The 18,888-nt window shown below is 39.1% G+C and overlaps 2 protein-coding genes across 4 annotated transcripts in view; both read right to left on the bottom strand.

Moving 5' to 3' along the window:
- Positions 1-3,703, bottom strand: part of abcc10 (ATP-binding cassette, sub-family C (CFTR/MRP), member 10) — a 17,830-nt gene extending 14,127 nt beyond the window's left edge. The window contains exons 1-3 of one of the 2 annotated variants that reach the window (XM_084100433.1): positions 3,611-3,703; positions 3,027-3,254; positions 855-2,223 (exon numbers count right to left, since the gene is read on the bottom strand). In XM_084100433.1, the coding sequence (XP_083956559.1) occupies positions 855-2,223; positions 3,027-3,214 (1,557 nt within the window). In that variant the 5' untranslated portion in view covers positions 3,215-3,254; positions 3,611-3,703. Of the gene's footprint in view, positions 1-854; positions 2,224-3,026; positions 3,255-3,352; positions 3,372-3,610 lie in introns of those variants that run through there. The other variant, XM_084100434.1, reaches the window with a different exon arrangement.
- A 3,693-nt stretch (positions 3,704-7,396) lies between these two features.
- sp2 (sp2 transcription factor) lies at positions 7,397-18,864 on the bottom strand. 2 transcript variants are annotated; one of them, XM_084100449.1, is made up of 8 exons: positions 18,809-18,864; positions 17,446-17,522; positions 15,382-16,143; positions 13,771-13,989; positions 12,717-13,002; positions 12,388-12,574; positions 9,623-9,816; positions 7,397-9,209 (listed from the first exon to the last, which is right to left on the bottom strand). In XM_084100449.1, exons 1-8 carry the CDS (start codon positions 18,813-18,815, stop codon positions 9,109-9,111), a joined length of 1,833 nt encoding a protein of 610 aa, XP_083956575.1. In that variant the 5' UTR covers positions 18,816-18,864; the 3' UTR covers positions 7,397-9,108. The 2 variants fall into 2 exon arrangements, with proteins under 2 accessions (XP_083956575.1, XP_083956576.1); XM_084100450.1 differs by having other exon boundaries at positions 18,791-18,813.
- Between the last annotated feature and the right edge of the window lie 24 nt (positions 18,865-18,888).

Genomic DNA, 18,888 nt, shown 5'->3' on the forward strand with positions numbered 1-18,888 from the left:
TGACCCCAAACTTTTGAATGGTAGTGCATTTGCTTAAAGCCAAATTCAAAGACATATTGGCCCGGTTTCACAGACAGAGCTTAGATTAAGCCAGGATTAGGCCTTAGTTCAATTAGGGCATTTAGGTGGCTTTTATAAACGTGCCATATATAAACATTACGGTGTGCATCTTGAGACGAAACAATTAAAAGGCAAATTTTAAGATATGTCAGTGCAAGTTGCTTTCAGCTAAAACAGCTCAAACATGCATTTTAGTCTGGGACTAGGCTAAAAGGGATAGTTCACCCAAAAATTAAAATTAGCCCATGATTTACTCACCCTGAAGCCATCCTAGGTGTATATGACATTATTCTTTCAGACAAATACAATCAGAGTTATATATAAAAAATAATAAAAAATGCCCTGGCTCTTCCAAGCTTGATAATGGCAGATAATGGCAGTAAATGGCTGTATGTCTTTGGAAGTCCATCAAAGCACATCTATCCATCATAAAAGTGCTCCATGCGTCTTCGGGGGTTAATAAAGGCCTTCTGAAGTAAAGCGATGCGTTCGTGTAAGAAAAATATCCACAACGTAATGACGGCAATTGACGCCTCTCGCGGTTCAAATAAACAGGGCTGGGCAACTGCGTTTGTCATTACATTGTGCGTCAAGTTCAAGTGTTACTCTTTTGGCGTAAATCGATGTCATATCGATCGAATGTCATATACACCTAGGATGGCTTGAGGGTGAGTAAATCATGGGCTAATTTTCATTTTTGGGTAAACTATGCCTTTAAGCCTGGTCTGTGAAATCAGGGGATTAAATAAAAAATATTCCAGATCATTAGATTTACATATACAAAACAGTCCCACCTTCACTCTCCCATCCTTGTGTAGCAGCATACGTTTATTGTTTTCCAGAATTCGGGAAGCCAAGACTTTATTCAAAGGCACGAGCAGCACGGCCACGCCCACTCCTCCCAAGAAGGACACGCCCACCTGTAGGTAAAGCAGGTAAAGTGCAAGGAAAAACTGGAAGGGAAGACTCCAAACTTCATGGAAGCTGTTGAAGAAATTCACCACACGGTCTGTGTCTGTGCTCATGAAGTTGACAACCTCGCCCATGTTGAAGCGAGCCAGAGCAGGCGCACTGACTTTTAGAGCTTTGCTGTATATGGTGGAAATCACAGCAGCCCGAGCCTCTAACGCAACCTTTGATACTTCATAAACAAAGACGTTCCTCAGCAGGGCAGCAAGAAAGGTACTAGCAAACAGTCCCACGGTACACCACACACCCTTGCTCAGTGGTGCCCCCTCTGTCTCCATGAAACCCACTAATTGACCGAGAAGCAGGGGTCCTGCAAAAGCTAGCATACTAGCTACTAACTTCAACACACCCAGCAGGTAGTAGCGTAGACCAAAGGCCTTGTGCAACACTTGCAGAAGTTTGACATCATGTTGCGTTCCTTCACATATCCTCTCTGGCTCTGCCTCACTCCAAGAGTTGTCCTGCAGGTTTCCTCTTGAAAGTCTATCCAGTCTCACAGGCTTTTCCTGACCTCTTGGATAGAGACATTTCTGCCAACACTTGTAGAACCGGAGATTGACTGCTTTGGTGCGCAAGCGATGTGGCAGCTGGAAGACGTCACATGGCCTCTCCAGCTCTCCACGTTTACCTTGCTTCAGCAAAGGGTTCAGCCACAGGTAGAGCAGCCTGGACAGCCAGTTGCAGCCATCCTCGGCTACAGTCACCCCTTCATTGGGTTCAAAGGAGACGATCAATGGAACATCATCTTCTGCATTACAAGACAGAAGGTCCGTTTGAGTTCTGTAACAGGGAAAGATATAACTAAAGAGGTAGACCAACACCAGAGCAGCCCTGGTTACTGTTAGAGCAAGACGGACAACCAGCAGAGGCTCTGAGACTCCATGGCGAATGATTTCTTGGATGTAGGCAGTGAGGATAAAAGCTAGATTAGGGATGGAGAGAATAAGCAGCAAAGGAAGCACAGCAGGACCTCGAGTCCTTCTGTACATTGTCTTTTGTAAGGCCAAAACGGCCCCAAAATGAACCATCCAGGCCAGTATGCCACATCCATCGGCTAAGACATCCAGATAAATGTCTGGGGCCTGGAGCTCAAAAACCAGGACCAAGTCTCCAAAAAAAAAGAGAGCCAACAGCACGGTCGATGCGGTCCTGAAGCCCCAGCCAATGGGAAGGGAGGATACAATATGGGTAAGTCTGTAGGTAATAAAACAATAATTATAAACAGTATGTATAAAAAGTATTTTGACATCCAACAACATAATTAACATAATTTAAGTCAATATCAAATGCAACCCACTTTAAATCCATAATCTGATTATTTCTGAAACAAAATTTGGTCGGGACTTGATTTTAACAACCAGAATTGATTGGGTCATGACTAAAGTTGCAGTCACATTTACAAAATGTTGGCAACATTTTTGGCTAAAAGGGCCTATTGTCTATTGCAAATAGGCAGCTCACTTTCAAAACAATAATTTTTCTGTTGGTCAGCACAGCGATTCTGCATGACTATCTTGATCCTGTAGCGAAACCTGTTGGCCCTTTAGAATAAGACTGCATTTTATGCAAGTAAATGGTCCATTTTGGTTTCATGACATGATGACTTTCACTTTGAGATCTTCACATATACACTTCCATTCAAAGGTTTGGGGTTGGTATGTTTTTTTTTAATGTTTTGAAGTAAAATAAGTCACTTAGGCTGATAAGGGCCGCATTTATTTGATCAAAAATACAGTAAAATAGTAATATTGTAAAGTTATTACAATTAAAAAGAACTGTTTTTTACATTTTAAAATGTAATTTATTCCTGTGATGGCAACGTTGAATTTTCAGCATCATTACACCAGTCTTCAGTGTCACATGATCTTTCAGAAATCATTCTAACATGCTGATTTGATGCTCATGAAACAATTCATAATATTATTAATGTTGAAACTGGAAACTTTTTGAATGGTAATGTATTTCAGCATAAGCCTTATATAATAGCTTTAACTCACCTGGGCACACTAATGTAACAGGCACTGATGATGGCAATAATAGCATGTGCCAGTGATCCCAAAATAAGCTGGTTAACACAGGGACTGATGGTGCCATTCTGCCACACAGGAAATGGTCTGTCTACATTTGTGTGACAGAGCTCTGATATGAACTCAGCTGCTCCAAACACACCTGTATTCCCCCCCATGGCCTCTGAAGACCCCTGAGGGCTGAAATAAGGTCCGGACCTAGGGCGAAAAAGAGTTTGGATGTGAAGGACAGGCAAAGTGCATTCACAGTACTTCACCTAATCAAACAAACAATGTGTACATAGTGAGCAGCCTACCTAGACAGCACTTTTGGGCAACATAGGTGCTGCTCAGGTAGGCAGCTCCCTAGGTTTTAAGTCACAGCCAATGTCACGTCTAAACAATTTCATAATTACTCTGTCAGACACACACACATCAGGAGAAAAATATGTTTCAGCAACGGGCAGTGCATTTAAGTTTCTTTGTTGATAACCAACTATGTGACCTTATACATATATACGCGCTTTTAGTTTCTGCTCTTTCTGAAGTAAAGTATTATGAATTCTGCTTCCTACCTGTGAGCAACTGGCAATGTTTTTATCCTGCAGGCATCTCGTAACGTCAGCTAGAAGCGTGAAGCGAAACACTGCGAAGGCGTTTCAAAAGGCTGCGATTGAGTGATTCGCCTTCAAAATAAAGGTCTCGAAGCAACATAAGAATAACACCCCCCAAAATAATAATAATAATAATAATAATAATAATAATAATAATAATAATAATAATAATAATAATAATAATTTACTTATTCATGTAATTCCAAATCCGACTTTCTTTAGTAATTGTAAAAGAAAGTAAATGTTAGGCAGAAATCTGCTCTTTTCAATACAATAAAAGTAAATGAAAACTGGGGCTACAAGATGTAGAATGCAAAATAGAATGTAAAAGACTTGAGTACAAAAAAAGAAGAAGAAAAGTAAAGGTTGTGTAAATGTTGAGTTGCACAAATCAAATGACTAAGAAATTAACTCAACTGTGGAACTGTGGAAACTGTTTATTTTATTTGTATCTTTGTTCTATATTGTATTGCTATTGCATGTAATTGTTTATTTGTTCTTATTTGATTACTGACTGTTTAATTGTTGTTAAAAATGTCTTAACTTTTTTTATTAGTTAGGCTATTATAAATCTGCAGTGGTCAGGTGGTACAGCGGCCACATGGTGCTTTTTTTACAGTCTATGGTACAAGTCATAGCTCTCAGAAAGTTTACACGATGTAATTACAAGTTTTACAAGCACATGAAGGCTTTTTACAGTTCAGAATCAGTACAGTAATTACTAAGGCTGGGTTAAAAAATGTTTTATGAACATTTGCAGTTTTATATACAAGTTTTATGAACTGATATTGATTCTTAAATCCCAAGAAATAATTGTTTAAGGCCCGTTCACACCAAGGACGATAAAGATAACGATCTAGTTCTAAAAGTCATTCTCAATATTAAAGAATAGCAGAATTCACACCACAGCTATAACGACAACGGCCCAGAGAAACGATATTGTTGGAATCACTTTCAGAATGATTTTATCCTGACCAATAAAAACATTGACAGCCAATCAGAATCCATCCTGCTGTAACGAGCTTGAGTATACAAGCACACGATTAGAATAAACAGAAAGATCATCCGCTGGTGTGGACAATAATAGTTATCTTATCTTATTGATACCCATATTCAATGTCCCACTTGTCTTATTATCAATGTCCCCTAGGCTACTGATTACTGGTTACCCATAATGTGATTTAGGGGACAAGGGCATGTGTGTTGGCCTCTCCTTTGCCCAGGTGTGAGCTGGCTTCCAGTTTTCCAGAAAGGAAGTCTCTTGCGACTTCTGACTGATTAGATAAGGATTAGATAAGGACAATTATACACCCTTGTAGAGGTCTGCCAGAACTGTTTGTTTTTTTCGTCAAAGGATGTTGGGAGCAGCCGGGCTATTGTCAGACCGCCCGCTCCAGTCAAACTACACCAGAGTTACCGACTGCTACCATCTTTGAAATTTACACTCGTGCCACAAGAAATATGATCGGGAAGACCTCCACACCCCTGGATGAAACGTCTTCGCATTCCAAGTCTCAACGTTTCCATAGTGATGAAGGTTCAAGCCTTCAGGATACTGCTTCTTCAGTGGTATTCTCACTGCAGGATACCCTCAAGATGGCACTTGCTAAACTGAATTTGGACCCACCTCTTCCTCTGTTGGGTCATTCAAACCTCTTGCAACGTTACCCCACCGGACAATACTGCATCAGAGTTGCTGTCCGGTGCTCACTTCCTTCCTTGGGGATTTCATTCAAAATACTTGTTTGCAAGAAGGATGGAAGTTTCAGGCCTATCCTGGACCTCAGATGCCTAAACAGGAGTCTCAAACAGCTTCCTTTCCGCATGCTGCATGTCATAGATGTCCTGCACGCCACCATGCATGCAGGTTTACTTCTGTATCTGAAGGATGCATACTTCCACATCCCCATTGCACCTCATCACAGAAAGTTTCTTCGGTTAACGTTCCAGGGCAGGACTTACCAATATCAAGTCCTGCCATATGGCCTCTTCCTCTCTCTCTGTTTTCACATGATATGTGCAAGTGGCACTAGGACCTCTACAGCGGGAGGGCATGTTGATTATCCCGTACCTGGAAGACTGGTTGCTCTGTGCCAGGTCACCTCAACAGGGGATCTCGACACCTTCCATGGGATCTCGAGCTTTTAGCTACGCTGCTCCTTATCTGTGGAACTTGCTTCCACAGGACATTCGCAGTAGTGACTCTCTCCCTTTAAATCTCGTCTGAAAACGAGTACTGAAAACAAATTTTATCTGCATTTTGAGTGTCACCAAAAAAAATGTTTTATGTGTTTTATCTGCATGTAAGGTGTTCTTTAGTGTTACGTAAGGCACGCATAAATAAAATGTATTATTATTATTATTATTATTATTAACAGGCTGCCAGCAACACAGCGTCACTGGAGCATATCACTGCGTTAGGACTGAAGGTAAATCTACAGAAAAGCTGCCTCACTCTGTGCTAGTCAATACGCTTGCATCTACAGACTCCAGTGCCGAATCCAGAGCTATGAGGGCCACCATCACAGCGTCCAGGAGGCAGGTTATACGGGGAGCCATAGCGAAGTTCCAGGTTTGATGCAAGCTACCTTATCTCAGCTTCCTACTATAGCTGGCCTTCTCAAGGCAGCTTCTTCAGCCATTCAATTAAGGCTTTTACACCTTCGCTCATTTCAACGCTGGCTGATATCCAGACTCAGACAGTTGTTGGCAGTCCACAATTGGAATACCCTTTTTCAGATCACAACCAGTTGTTCTGTTCATCTGAGGCCTTGGAGACAAGAACGATTTCTGTGAAGGGGTGTACCAATGGGACCACCTCTGGCACGCAGGTAAGTAATGACAAAGGATACTTCCATTACCGGATGGGAAGGACTGTGGCAACATCGGGTTTTCGCAAATTAATGGGGGGTATTGATTGGTATGAATAGATTAATGGTGGCTTTTCTTAAGGGAGCAGTAAGTCTTAATCCACCAGCACGTGTAGTGCATATTCAGTGGGACCTGCAGGTGGTGCTTAATAGTCTACGCTCAGCACCTTATAAGCCACTTTAACAAGTGGATATTAAGAGTCTTTGTATAAGGACTGCTTTTCTCTTGGCTATACAATAAACCAAAAGGGTAGGGGAGCTGTATGTCCTCTTGTTGAGCTTACAATGTCCCAGATGGGGACCTCAGAATAATCAGGTTATACTTTGGCCAAATCCAGCTTTTCAACCTGAGGTATTGTCTGATCGGTTTGTGAACCAACCTATTCAGCTTGCGGCGCTCAATCATGAAGAGGCATTTAATCATGTCCATAACATTAGATTATTTTTTCCTTATAAATATTTTAATATTCCCTATTTATCAATTTTGTTTGTATACATGACTCAAAGCCCTCTAGTGAATGAAATCAGTACATTCCATGTGCTTTCTTTTGTTTGCTCCCAATAGGTTGGCAGCAGCATCAGAAGCAGCAAAAACAAAAACAAAACAAAACACAACATTTTGTACTTGTGTTGTGCAAAATGGTTACTAATTGAGAACCATTTTATGAATTTAGAGTTACTCTGCACTTGTAAAATGTACCAGCCATTTGTTGACAAATTTAACAGGGTTTAAAACATGTACACCCATAGATCAATTGGGGTAACTTGATCAAGTCACAAAGGCCTATATATGGGTTAAACATGAGAATGATGTCAATGATGAAGAATGTTATTTTTGGCTGAACTATTGCATTCAAAAACAGAGAAACACTGGATGTTTTGTGTTATGCTTTATTAGGTGAGTGGGAGAGGTGGTCTGACTGTAGAAAAAGATAGCAAGTTCTCTGGTCTAAGCTCCTCAATACAAGTTATACAAACACAAGTTTACCTACCGATATTTAAAGCCAGGGCTCTTAAATGTGGGGTTTATCAAGGATAGATAAATAACTTTTTATTTTTTTCAAATCAAACGTAGGTACATAAACCAAATAATTAAATTATCCACTCAGTGAAAACCCTGAATTTGGTCAGTGCACATAAATTGGCATTTCGTAACACTTTATAAGTTAGACAAAAAAAATAAAGCAGGTCTACAAATGCAGTTCCCTGGAAAAAGACAAATCTCTTTAAATATGGGGTGCTGCAGACTAAGGCAACTTTTAGTCAATAAAAAGGGTAATCTATTAGTCATACATATTATAGGAATGAAACTATACAATGTTGTTTTTTTCCTTCTCATTTACACTGTACACAGTCCACATCTTTCATGTTTGGCAACAACAGCCAATACACATTTATGTAACAATTATCCTACATTTTACACCCAAACAGAGCAGTATGAACTCAGACACTATACAAACATACATGAGCACAGATTTTGTTTCCCCTCTTAAGGCCTCCTTTAGAGAGCTTGGACAAAAACTTAGATTAACTTAAATGGAATGACTGAATTTAACGAACCATTAAATCCAGTTGCCGCTTTACACGTACCTTGAATGAAATAAAAACATTTAAATTGGTATAACCACAATCACATTTGTGAGAAATTTCTTCTTGCTTTACAACAGAACATAAACATGACTTCTTATCTACATTTCTTTGAATGGACACATTAGCAATCTTTTAACAGACACAATCTGCATACATTCAATTCCATTTACGTTTTCTTTTAAATAAATTATTTCTTATTTCATATGAGGATCAACCTTTAAACGTGTAGCAAATCCCAAGATATTTACCCTCCTATTTATCTCCTTTATGCACATGACATGATTGTCTAACATTGGACAAGTATGTAAAAGCCAAAATACTTTTTTCCCAAACCTTCACTAATGTTAAAACCAATCAACTAAAGTTATACAAAGTTTCAAGCTTCCGTTTAAAATTCTAAAGCAGACATTAAAAAAATCATTTAATAACTGAAAATAATTTAACTGGGTCAAAGAGTTTGTCCAAACCGCTTTTGTATTCAAATTTTCCATAGTATGTGCAAATGTATGTTTGTGTGTATGAAAACAAACATTTACACAATAAAAGCCAGAAAACACTGTCCATTAGCTGCTACACTTCATTGTGAGGGGCATGATATAGCTAAAACAACCAAAACATACATGTGAAAAAATTTAAATGGGGGGGGTGGGGGGCTAAAGTAACTTCTTTTCTTGGCTGGAGTGTCTGTTGGTGCTGAGACAGACGTCCTTTCCGCACCAAGACACAATTGGCACCCATGTTCTTTGTGAATCTCAGGTGAGGGCCGCACTTGACGGCCTGCCAGCCTTCCTCTGACAATAAGAGCGAGTAAAAAAGTGGACAGCGGGAGTGTAGTCTACCCTGAAACAGCTGGTATAAACAGGTAACTTTCCAGGGTCATGTCGTACACGTGAAGGGGGGGGTTGACCTATCCGTTTCCTCCCATCCTTCAAACCCCGGAAAGAGTGTTTCTCTTATTTATCCTCCCCAAAGTTCCTGAAACCCTGTGAAAGATGATGTTCACAGGCTCTTTGTGTTGATGTGTGTTTTGTAATGCTTTGTGAGGTGGTCGCTCCGCATGAAACGTTTCTGACACTTATTGCACTCAAAACGTTTGTCTCCTGAAAACAGACACAAAAAAAGATTAAAGCTGCGAGCAGCATTTGAGCGGGGTTCAAGCATTTAAGGCCTTTAAGGACAAAAGCATCAAAAGACATCAAGTTTTATTTAGCAAGCATTTAACCACTGACAACATAGATGGAAAATACCATTTACAGCCAATACAGGCATAGGAAATATATGGTTTACAAAGCTTTTTAACAGTTATAGCGCCACCTATGGCCCGATCTCCATAACATTTTGCACACTTCTTTAGAATGTTATGTCACATAAGCTCACCAATTTTTGTGAAGTTTTGAGTTTTCGTTTAGGATTTATAGGCTTTTGAGTGTATTGAAAACAGACACACAAAAAATTTACACAGCGAAGCAACACATTTGTATTTTGTGCATGTGTATATTTGGAGGTTGCATACCCGTGTGTGTCCTGGCGTGTCGCTGGAGCTCGTCACTGCGTGTGAATCGTTTTCCACAGAAGACCCAGCTGCACACAAAGGGTCTCTCTCCCGTGTGCAGTCGGACATGCGCCCGCAGCAGGGACGTCTTTCGAAAGGTCTTTTCACAGCCTGCTATGTGGCAGATGTGTTTTCTTTTCCCCACCTCTCCTGGCCTGTTGCAAATAAAAACCAAATATAAGCTGCCACAATGAGTATGTCCTTTCATAAAAGCCATTCATTATAAAATGGTAATCAAGTGTGTTATTGAGAAATTCGATCATCGTGAAATCTGCATCACAGTTATATCCAAAGGGTAATAAGCCTACATGGAACAGCACCAAAACCATTGAATAGTGTTTCCAGTTGAAGCAGCTTTATTGTTTGAATTTAAGCAGATTTACTGTCTGGGTTCAGATTTCATTAGGAAAGCAATCTAGGTTTGGGCAATAAATCAATATGGATATTTATCTGAAAAAATAAATCCATGATATTAATAATAAACATAAATTTTCGATATTTAGCTTACATCTAGATTATCAGGTGTGCATCCCTACAAAGTCTTCATGTAAGTCTGCATATTCTGCTTGTTTGTGTGAATGAATGGTGCAGTTCTGTCTACTACAAACACTCAAGCAACAATAATAATTTTTTACAATTTTAAGCAAGAATTCTATTGTGTAGCACCTTATTTGAATAAAAAATGGTTGAAAATGTATTGTATTTTTTTATTTGATTACATTTTAAGATAGATTATGAATTCATTCCATGTTTGATGATAAGTCGTAAAATACTGAATCCAGAAAACAACAGAATTTGAAAAAATGAAATAAAAAATAAAATTGATTTCAAATAAATTAAAAGGAAGCTTACTCTGTGGAGTTTATTAAGCTAAGTTTACTAGGGCTGTATATTGATACAAATTTCACTATTCGATTTCGATTAACAAGATTCAATTTGATGTTGATTAACTTTGGATATATATAAGGTACAGTACATGGCAAATTTTCTCAAGGAAAAAAAATCTAAAAACTAATGCTGTAAACTATACAGGGAGTCAGTTGGTACAACATTACGATAATATTGATTGATTTGTAAACAAACACTTTGATTCACAAGTTTTATAATAATAAAGTTATAATAATTACATAATTATGTTTCTTCTCCAATTCATTTCTTGAAATATAAACATTTAAACGGTGGCTGTCATAAAAACTTGACAAATTTATTAAAACATTTTTTTTTAATGAATATGTAATATAGTGCATATATTTAGCAAAATGATTCTTTCTAGAGTTAATTTTTCTAGCTGACTATTGTGTTTATGGTCACTGAATGGCTTTTCTGAGGTAAATGTAGGTCTTAATCTGCATACCCTAGTTTTGCACTGATGTAAAAAGACTGACAGTGACACAATAAGACCTCATGTTAGCAAAATGTTTTAACTCTAAAAAATAAAAAAAACTATTAAAAAACATGTATGTTCTTTAATGTTTGATTATAATTTTACTGTCTTCACATAGGGATGGGAATTGATAAGATTTTATCAATAATAATGCCACTGACGATTCTGATTATCGATCCGATTCTTTAACGATTCTCTTATCGATTCTTGATAGCACTGTGTGGAAAAATGTAGTCATATGCTTTTCAAAAAAAACAAGTGGTTTTATTTATTTTAAAGTTTAAGCTTGAGTTAGCAAATTGTACTTTTTATATAATTTATGTAATAAATAGAACCTTATAAGTGTTACTGATTAGTTATACACCGATTCAGATGTCTCCTGAGTTCACTGTTGGAAAGATCAGTTGTTTTAACCATTCATTAAAATGAATCGGTTCAAAGGAGTCATTAGTTCGCGAATTGGACGTGTCATGCGCGTTGTGTGATTATCCCAGCAGTTAGGACATGGACATCCAAGATTTGTGTCAACACAGAAAACATTTAATCACTGGATAGTTTTTTTCGTTTAATTAAAGTGTTGTTTTATGTCAGCTGAATGTCCGGAACACTTTTCAGAGAACTTTGGTCTTCCGACCTTTTACCACCATGTCGATTTATTTTGATTAATATGTGCGAGGTAGAGAGCAAGACAGCGCCTAGTTTGGAGACGGTGAAGTATTGTTTACACAGAGTGCGCGCGCGCGACCGGCTCTCTCTCTCTCTCTCTGCTCGTTCTTTCAGTTAAACATGCGCCCTGTCACAAGTGCAGCAGTTCATCTACATACTCACCGATCAAATAAGACTTTGGCGGGACAAAAATTCACTTTGGCGGGCGCTAAAACAAGTTCAATGCAGGAAAATTCATGCGTGAGTTTCCATTAGACTCACACGGTAGCCAGGCGTCTCATCCAATGGCGAGCTCAGTTGACGCTGTGTGCTTCAAGATTCTGACGCGAGTGCTAAGATTCCGATTGGCCAAGAAAAAAAGTGCTAAGATTCCGATTGGCCCAGAGATATATATCAATTATAAGAATTATCCAATAATGTTTCGCAATTCTAGCCTGCATGGCAGTTACTGTGAGTAACAATACCTCAATACTTCATGTTTATTTTGTGCTGTAACTAGTAGTAAAGTGGAAGAGATGATCAGTTCTGAGGCGACAACAGCGATCTGTCTAGAGCACCAAAAATTGAAATCCGAGACTTTGTTTCAAATCAAAAGTAACAAAGCTTATTGCGATTGATTGGATTGAGGAATTTCACACAGAATTTTAAATGTGTTTATAAATAAAAGATAAACTACCTCTTTTCTGCGTCTTTGCAGTTTGGACAGGTGCAGGCCATACGCCGCTTTTTCTCTCCTGGCTGACTCTGCAGTTCCAGTGCGAGTGTCTGCGTCTGCTCCATCTGCATGGTCTGTGTTTGTGTCTGCACACCGCCCAACTGCAGACCTGCGCCTGGAACCGTCTGCACTGTGAGATGCTGCTGGCCTGAAAGACACAAACGCATCAATCAAAATGCAGCTCATGTTAACATCATTCACAATGTCTTTGTGAGAGTTAAGTAACACAAATCAATAACAATAAAACGCAGCCTTTTGCGTTTGTTTGTCAAAATGCAGCACTCACTCACCCCCAGCGTTGGTGATCGTTACAGGAACACCCTGCACCTGGACGCCATTAATATTGATGGTCTGAACAGCCTGAGCAGCAGAAGCTAACTGGGCTGCATTCAGGGTTATCAGACCCCCCCCAGCCGGGGCAATTTTAGGCAGAGTCCTTTCTTTCCTTGTCCCTGTTTGAGCCTTTTTAGTGACCATCGCAGATGTGAGGGTGCTGGTGGGTGTTGTTGGCGTGGACACAGTGGTCTCCTGTAGCTGTACAGCCTGCCATTCACCTGAGGCTGTTTTAATCAGCACCTGGCACAGCAGAGCACATGCATTAGATAATTCATGATTTATTTAGATTTTTTGCAAATGGACATGTAATGAACATATTAGATTCACTGCCCTTGTTTCAATTTGATTACTAACTCTAAAGAGATTTGAGGTCGACCGATTGATTAGTTTTGGCAAATATGCATACAAATAGTTTTTCCGGGTTGCGTCCATTGCTGAAGCGGCTGAGAAGGGTGCGTTTTCATTAAACAGTACGAGAGCGGCCTCTAGAGGCGAAATAAAAAACATCACTGACGCCAAGTGGTGTTTGTTTTGACACGTGAAACGGCGCTGCACAGAGCGGGACACTTCAGATGCGGATTTAAAACAGGCAATGAAACGGTATGCATAAAGTACAATACACTATGTGTTTTCATATCATTATAAAGTAATCAATTTGTTGAATAGATGCTGCATTAGTGGAGAACAGCAGTATGTTTGCACTATGTTTGAGAGGACGCTAACATTACTAGTACCCCTAGCGGTTAAAAAAATGCAACAAAAACACAAGCAAGCCCGACCCAAATGTTTAATATCATGATTTCATGGTTCAGTACTGTTTTGAAATGTTTGTAATAAGGTTCAACACTATTTTATGTGTTATGTTTGTTTTCATTCAGTACCCAATTAGAAAAAACTATCGGTTGATCGGTTATCGGCCAGCGTGGGCACACCTAGCAATCGTTATGGGTAAAATCCACTATCGGTCGACCTCTAAAAGAGATAATGAAATAAGGTGTTTTGACGTACCTGTGTGGATTCTGGTTGGGACACCTGCACACTGGGCGTGACTGTCTGTCTCTGTGGTACAGGAGGAAGTGTGGCAGAGGCAGCCTGTACCACTTTTAGAGCCTGCGAGGGGATCTGGACGACCTGCTGATCGGATTTCTGCTGAACCAACTGCACCTGCTGCACCATGGCTGGCTGACTCCCCCCTGGACTCTGCACGATCAGGAGATTATTTCCTGCCTGTTACAGAAACAGACGCAATCAACAAAAACAGTTGCCTACCTTCTTAAAGGGTGAATTTTATAAAAACTTGTCTAGGTCATATTTCACTCAACTTTTCTTGCATTGTGACATTATTGACAAATATTTTCTGCCAAATTCTGGACTTTTTTAATTACCATTTTAATACCATTATTCTCATTACATTTTCATGATTGTACAAGGGTTATTCAAATATTAAAGCTACACTGTGTAGGATTTTCTCCCATCTAGCAGTGAAATTGTTTATGACTACCAACTGAATATTACTTTCTAGCCCCTCCCATTCCGAGGGCGTTTTAACTCCTACGGTGGCCGTATTATTTCAAATCTGCCGGCAGTCGCAAGTAATCTCCCCTTCGCATTCGTCACGGTGCCACTGAGTGTAATAGCGCGAAAGGCGAAGCTTGTTTTTCCAGGTATGTCCCTCTTTGGCTAATGTATTTTCAAGATGAAGGCGCAACATTGGTTCCACCATTCGAGCGACTCGCTTGTATGTATTCTAAATGGCAGATTCTACGCTTACGAGAATACTTGATTAGTTGGTAGAAGTAATTACACATTAATGAGCACATATAATTTTGAAAGAATAAAGTGTTTTTTGCAAAGAATCAACTTAAAAAATTACACAGTGTAGCACAATATTTGTCATAAAGCTGATATACAATATAAATATTGGATGAAAATGGAAATCTAAATTATTAGATTTGCCTTGGCATCTACCTGAAACAATTTTAAGTTGAAGCACTAAAATTATTAGCTTAAAAGAAATACAAACTAAAACTGAAATAAAAATGATCTCTACATAGTGATATTTTTTAAATATGTCAAAGCATCAAAATTACTAACAAAAAAGAAAACCCCCCAAAAAAGATAAAAATGTAGTAGTAGATAAATAACACTAAATATCAGCTTTTTAAATTCAATTATTGTTAAATATTAATGATTAATAATTATTCGAGATTAATATAAATTAACAACTATTTTATTTTAAATCAGTATAAAAACATTAAAACAAATATGGTGTAAATAAACTTTATAACTTAAATATTTTTTTCTGCATTTACTGTAATGTAGAGAATTTTTTTTTTTTTCATTATGTCAAGTACAATGTCAAAATCTTAAAAATAGCATATTTATTTTAGTATAATTTCTCAATAGGTTTTAATTGTGAAATAGGACAGGTTGTGCAACAACAACAAACACAAAACAACTGGTTTTTGATAAGAATGACTGAAACGGACAGATAAGTTCATCATTTTCCCTTAACACACATGCCAACAGAGAACAGCGTAAACAAACAAGGTCATTTTAATGTATGAATCTGTCAGATGACATCCTAAAGCTGAAGCAGAATAACAGAAACGTGCATACCTGAATAATGTTGTCGGCTGTGGTCTCTATTAGCAGCGCTTCAACCTGCTCGGCTACAGGTGGCGGTGAGGCCGGTTGAGGGGCAGGGGGGGGCGGGGCTATAGCCACCTGTCTCTTCCTTCCCCTCTTGCCCTTCACTGGAGCAGCAGCAGTCTCTGTTACAATATGCGCTCCTCCCACATCACTAGTGGTAACATTAAGAGGGAGCGTGAGTCCACTAGGGAGTCGTACAACGTTAGAATTTAAATTGGCATTATTCTGCCGCCGCTTTTGGGAGGACGGCTTGATCGCCACCGTCTTATGCTGGGATATCGGTGCTGGGGCCAGAGGCGGCGGGGCCGGTGTGGCAGCCTGAACTGTGACAGGTGAGGTAAAAATGGCCTGGTTGGTTCCGGGGATGATCTGGATCTGTCCTCCCTGAGGCATCATTTGAATGGTCTGAGACCCCTGGAACTGAGGGATCACTTGGTACTGGATGTTGGCATTGGATGTGCCTGCTGGACGTGAAGGGCTCTGAATAGTGAAGACAATGGGACTGGCCCCTGACGAACCAAGTCCCGCAGGCAGCTGGATGACATTCCCTTTCGCCGAGAGGAAGCCAAGGTTTTTGGGTGGAGCCGGAGCAATAGGGGCGGGCTTGATGGGGTGCAGACGGCGTGTGGTTGGCTGAGATTGTGGTGTGCTGACTGGGGCCTGGGCGGCAGGAGGCCCGATCTTACTGCAGGTAGCAGCCAGAAGTGCCAGTGGGGAAGGCTGTGAATCCTACAAGTGAGCGTGTCAATACACAATTACCAGAAGCAAATTATTAGTATACAAACATGAAAAAAAAAGGGAAAAAAAAGAACAATATTTCATTATGTGTGGAGAAAGAGACAAAAAGACATTAAACTGCCACAGCTATGTAAGAAAACTGTTGTTTTGGACAGCTGTCAATACAAATACAAAATGAAAACAGTTTAGCAGTAATTATACCAAAAAACTTGACTGTGGAATGCAGCACCGACCAATCAGAATGAAGTATTCCAGAGTAATAATAATAATAGAGCCGGGTTTAAAAATAGATTTTTAAAGATAACTTATAAACCTTTAAAGACAGCCCTACTGTGAGCTACCAGGTTGTTAATCAACGCTATTTGCTTCTGTTGAAGCCGTCAGCCTGGTTTATTTCAACTTATTCTTAAAATAATCAGCAGAATTCGTGGCGAAAAACTACATTACCCATGATGCTGTACAGAAAATTACACCTATCAGAGAGTCACCACAATGAAAACCTGCCAAACAATCTCTTTAGCTCCACCCACTCTCATGAAGCACCGCAAATTACACAAGTCTCCCTACACTCTGAAAATACTTAAATATTTGTAATAACTTTAAATTTAAACACATATCTATTTTTCATTTGGTACATTACAAATGTTATGATGCTAACATGCACTTATAACTTTCCTAAAGCAGTCAAAAAAATTGCCAACACCATTTGCACCTTTCTTAGGGCCAGGGAGAGCAAGAATATTTAACAATCATAACTTCATAAACTAAAACTGCATTCTATCTAATGAGTAACCTCTAATTCATGAGTGAATACACAAACATTTAAAAGTTTTGACTGTCAATACTGAAAGATGGCTTGAGAGCCGAAACATTTGTGCCTCCCCATGAGATCAATAAAAATTGTAAATTCTTTTGTTTTAGTTTTTTGGAGTGTGAATCAATATTCAGGTTTTGATGAAACCATTGAAAATGACCATGTTATCGCTACACTTACCCCCTTTTTATTCATTAAAAAATTTGAATTATTTCAAATTATGCATTAACTGCAGCAAAAACCAATATGATGCCAGAAAAAAACATTTTTCTCAATATTTATGAGACATTTTATTTGAATATGTCATAATGTGAAATATATAAAAACAAACAATCTGAGAATTACCAGTATTGGTAATTTAATTTAAGAATTTCAAATGACTGATTTAGATTTCATTGATAACATGAAGATAATTATTGTCTTATTTGTAAAAAAAAAAAAAAAAATGTGTGTAAAAATATCGCCTCAAGGGACCTTACTTGAGAAGCGGTGGTGGAGGGCTGAAGATATTCACTGGGGCTGACTGCGACAGTGGTGGCCATACTGTCCTTTTGATCTGTAAGAAGGAGGTGAATCTATTTATACAAGGGGAAAAAAACAACTCTCCAAATGTGACTTCCATTTGAGAATGAAATAAGGCAGCAGGACTTATTTGAACTCATTTAATATAATTCTGTGCTTAGACTTTGCATGTCCTTATTTTCTAAAGCACCACAGTTTGTGATCAGTGTTTGCATAGAGAACTGGAAATACTGAAATCGAATAAACGGATTGTTCAAAATAAACAAAACATGAATGGCACTTTCAGTTATGAGTTATGACTGTTTCAAAAGGAGGCGTTACCTGCTGTAATCTAAACCCTGGAGAGGAGTGATTCAGCGGGTTAGGGTTTAAAACCCAATCCACTAATAACACTCAGTGGCACTTTACACTATAAGATGTTCTCAATCCTGGTCCTGAAGTGCTGGGCTCCTCCAGAACCAGAACTGAGATCCAATGCTCTGCTATATATACATCTTTAGTACTGTCTCGTCTTTGACGATGCATGTACAAAGAACTCAGATCGCAACCCAAATAAACACTTGATGTTATGATGCTTGCTAACTGGCTGTCAGAGCTAGCTAAATGAACTAGTTATACACTTTATTTGAAGTCGTTACATGTCATAGTAAGTCGAAAGGAATTACACCACAGTGATCTTTCTGTCATCAAATTCAACGGTTTTGCAACTCTACTACATGAAAAACTTGCTCTCACAACAAGCTAATCAGGCTGAAAATCATGACACACGCGCTGATAACCAAAGCGAGTGTATTAACAGTCAAATTCGTGGTTGGAGGTAAGAAAATTAAGTTTGTACGCCTATATAAATGCAAAATACAGTTTGATTAAAGCTTCAGGCTCAAGCCAGCGGCTAACGCTAACATGCTAAAAACGTCAGATGTCTGCAAGTGCTTGAGCTATTATGATTGAGTGCTTTAAAGTATTTCTTTATATCATGTTTTAATCAGCCGTCCACACGTTTACGTCTTTCTACGACCATGCAGCGCGCTATGAAAGAGTTATTCTGTCTGCGGGCGGACAGACTCAGGAGTGCGCTGATGGAGGAGGTAACTGCTTGCTTAGCATGCTAATGTGCTAACTAGCCAGATAAACTCTTCGCTGCGGAAAAGAACCGTGTTTCCGGAAGTGTGCATTTGGCAGAATCGCTGTGCTACGCGTGATTTTTAAAACTCGTGTGTGCAAGCTACGACATAAAATATATATCGGTTCATTCGCTCAATAGAATGTTTATGAAAGTAACATAGTAATATAAACACCAACGTTATAATTCCTACCCACCGCTCATGACGACATTCACTCTCCGTGAAGCCTTGAAGAGCCCACACGAGATACCGCCCCACCAGAGCCCTCTGGCCAAT

Source organism: Abramis brama (assembly GCF_963993115.1).
Source record: "Abramis brama genome assembly, chromosome: 23".
Classification (NCBI taxonomy): domain Eukaryota; kingdom Metazoa; phylum Chordata; class Actinopteri; order Cypriniformes; family Leuciscidae; genus Abramis; species Abramis brama.

What these genes read in the sequence shown, in the direction of transcription:
- sp2 (XM_084100449.1), bottom strand. An exon ending in AACGATCACCAACGCTGGGG is followed by an intron (nt 12,575 to 12,716) that starts GTGAGTGAGTGC and finishes TGTGTCTTTCAG; the next exon opens with GCCAGCAGCATCTCACAGTG. An exon ending in TGCAAAGACGCAGAAAAGAG is followed by an intron (nt 9,817 to 12,387) that starts GTAGTTTATCTT and finishes TATTTGCAACAG; the next exon opens with GCCAGGAGAGGTGGGGAAAA.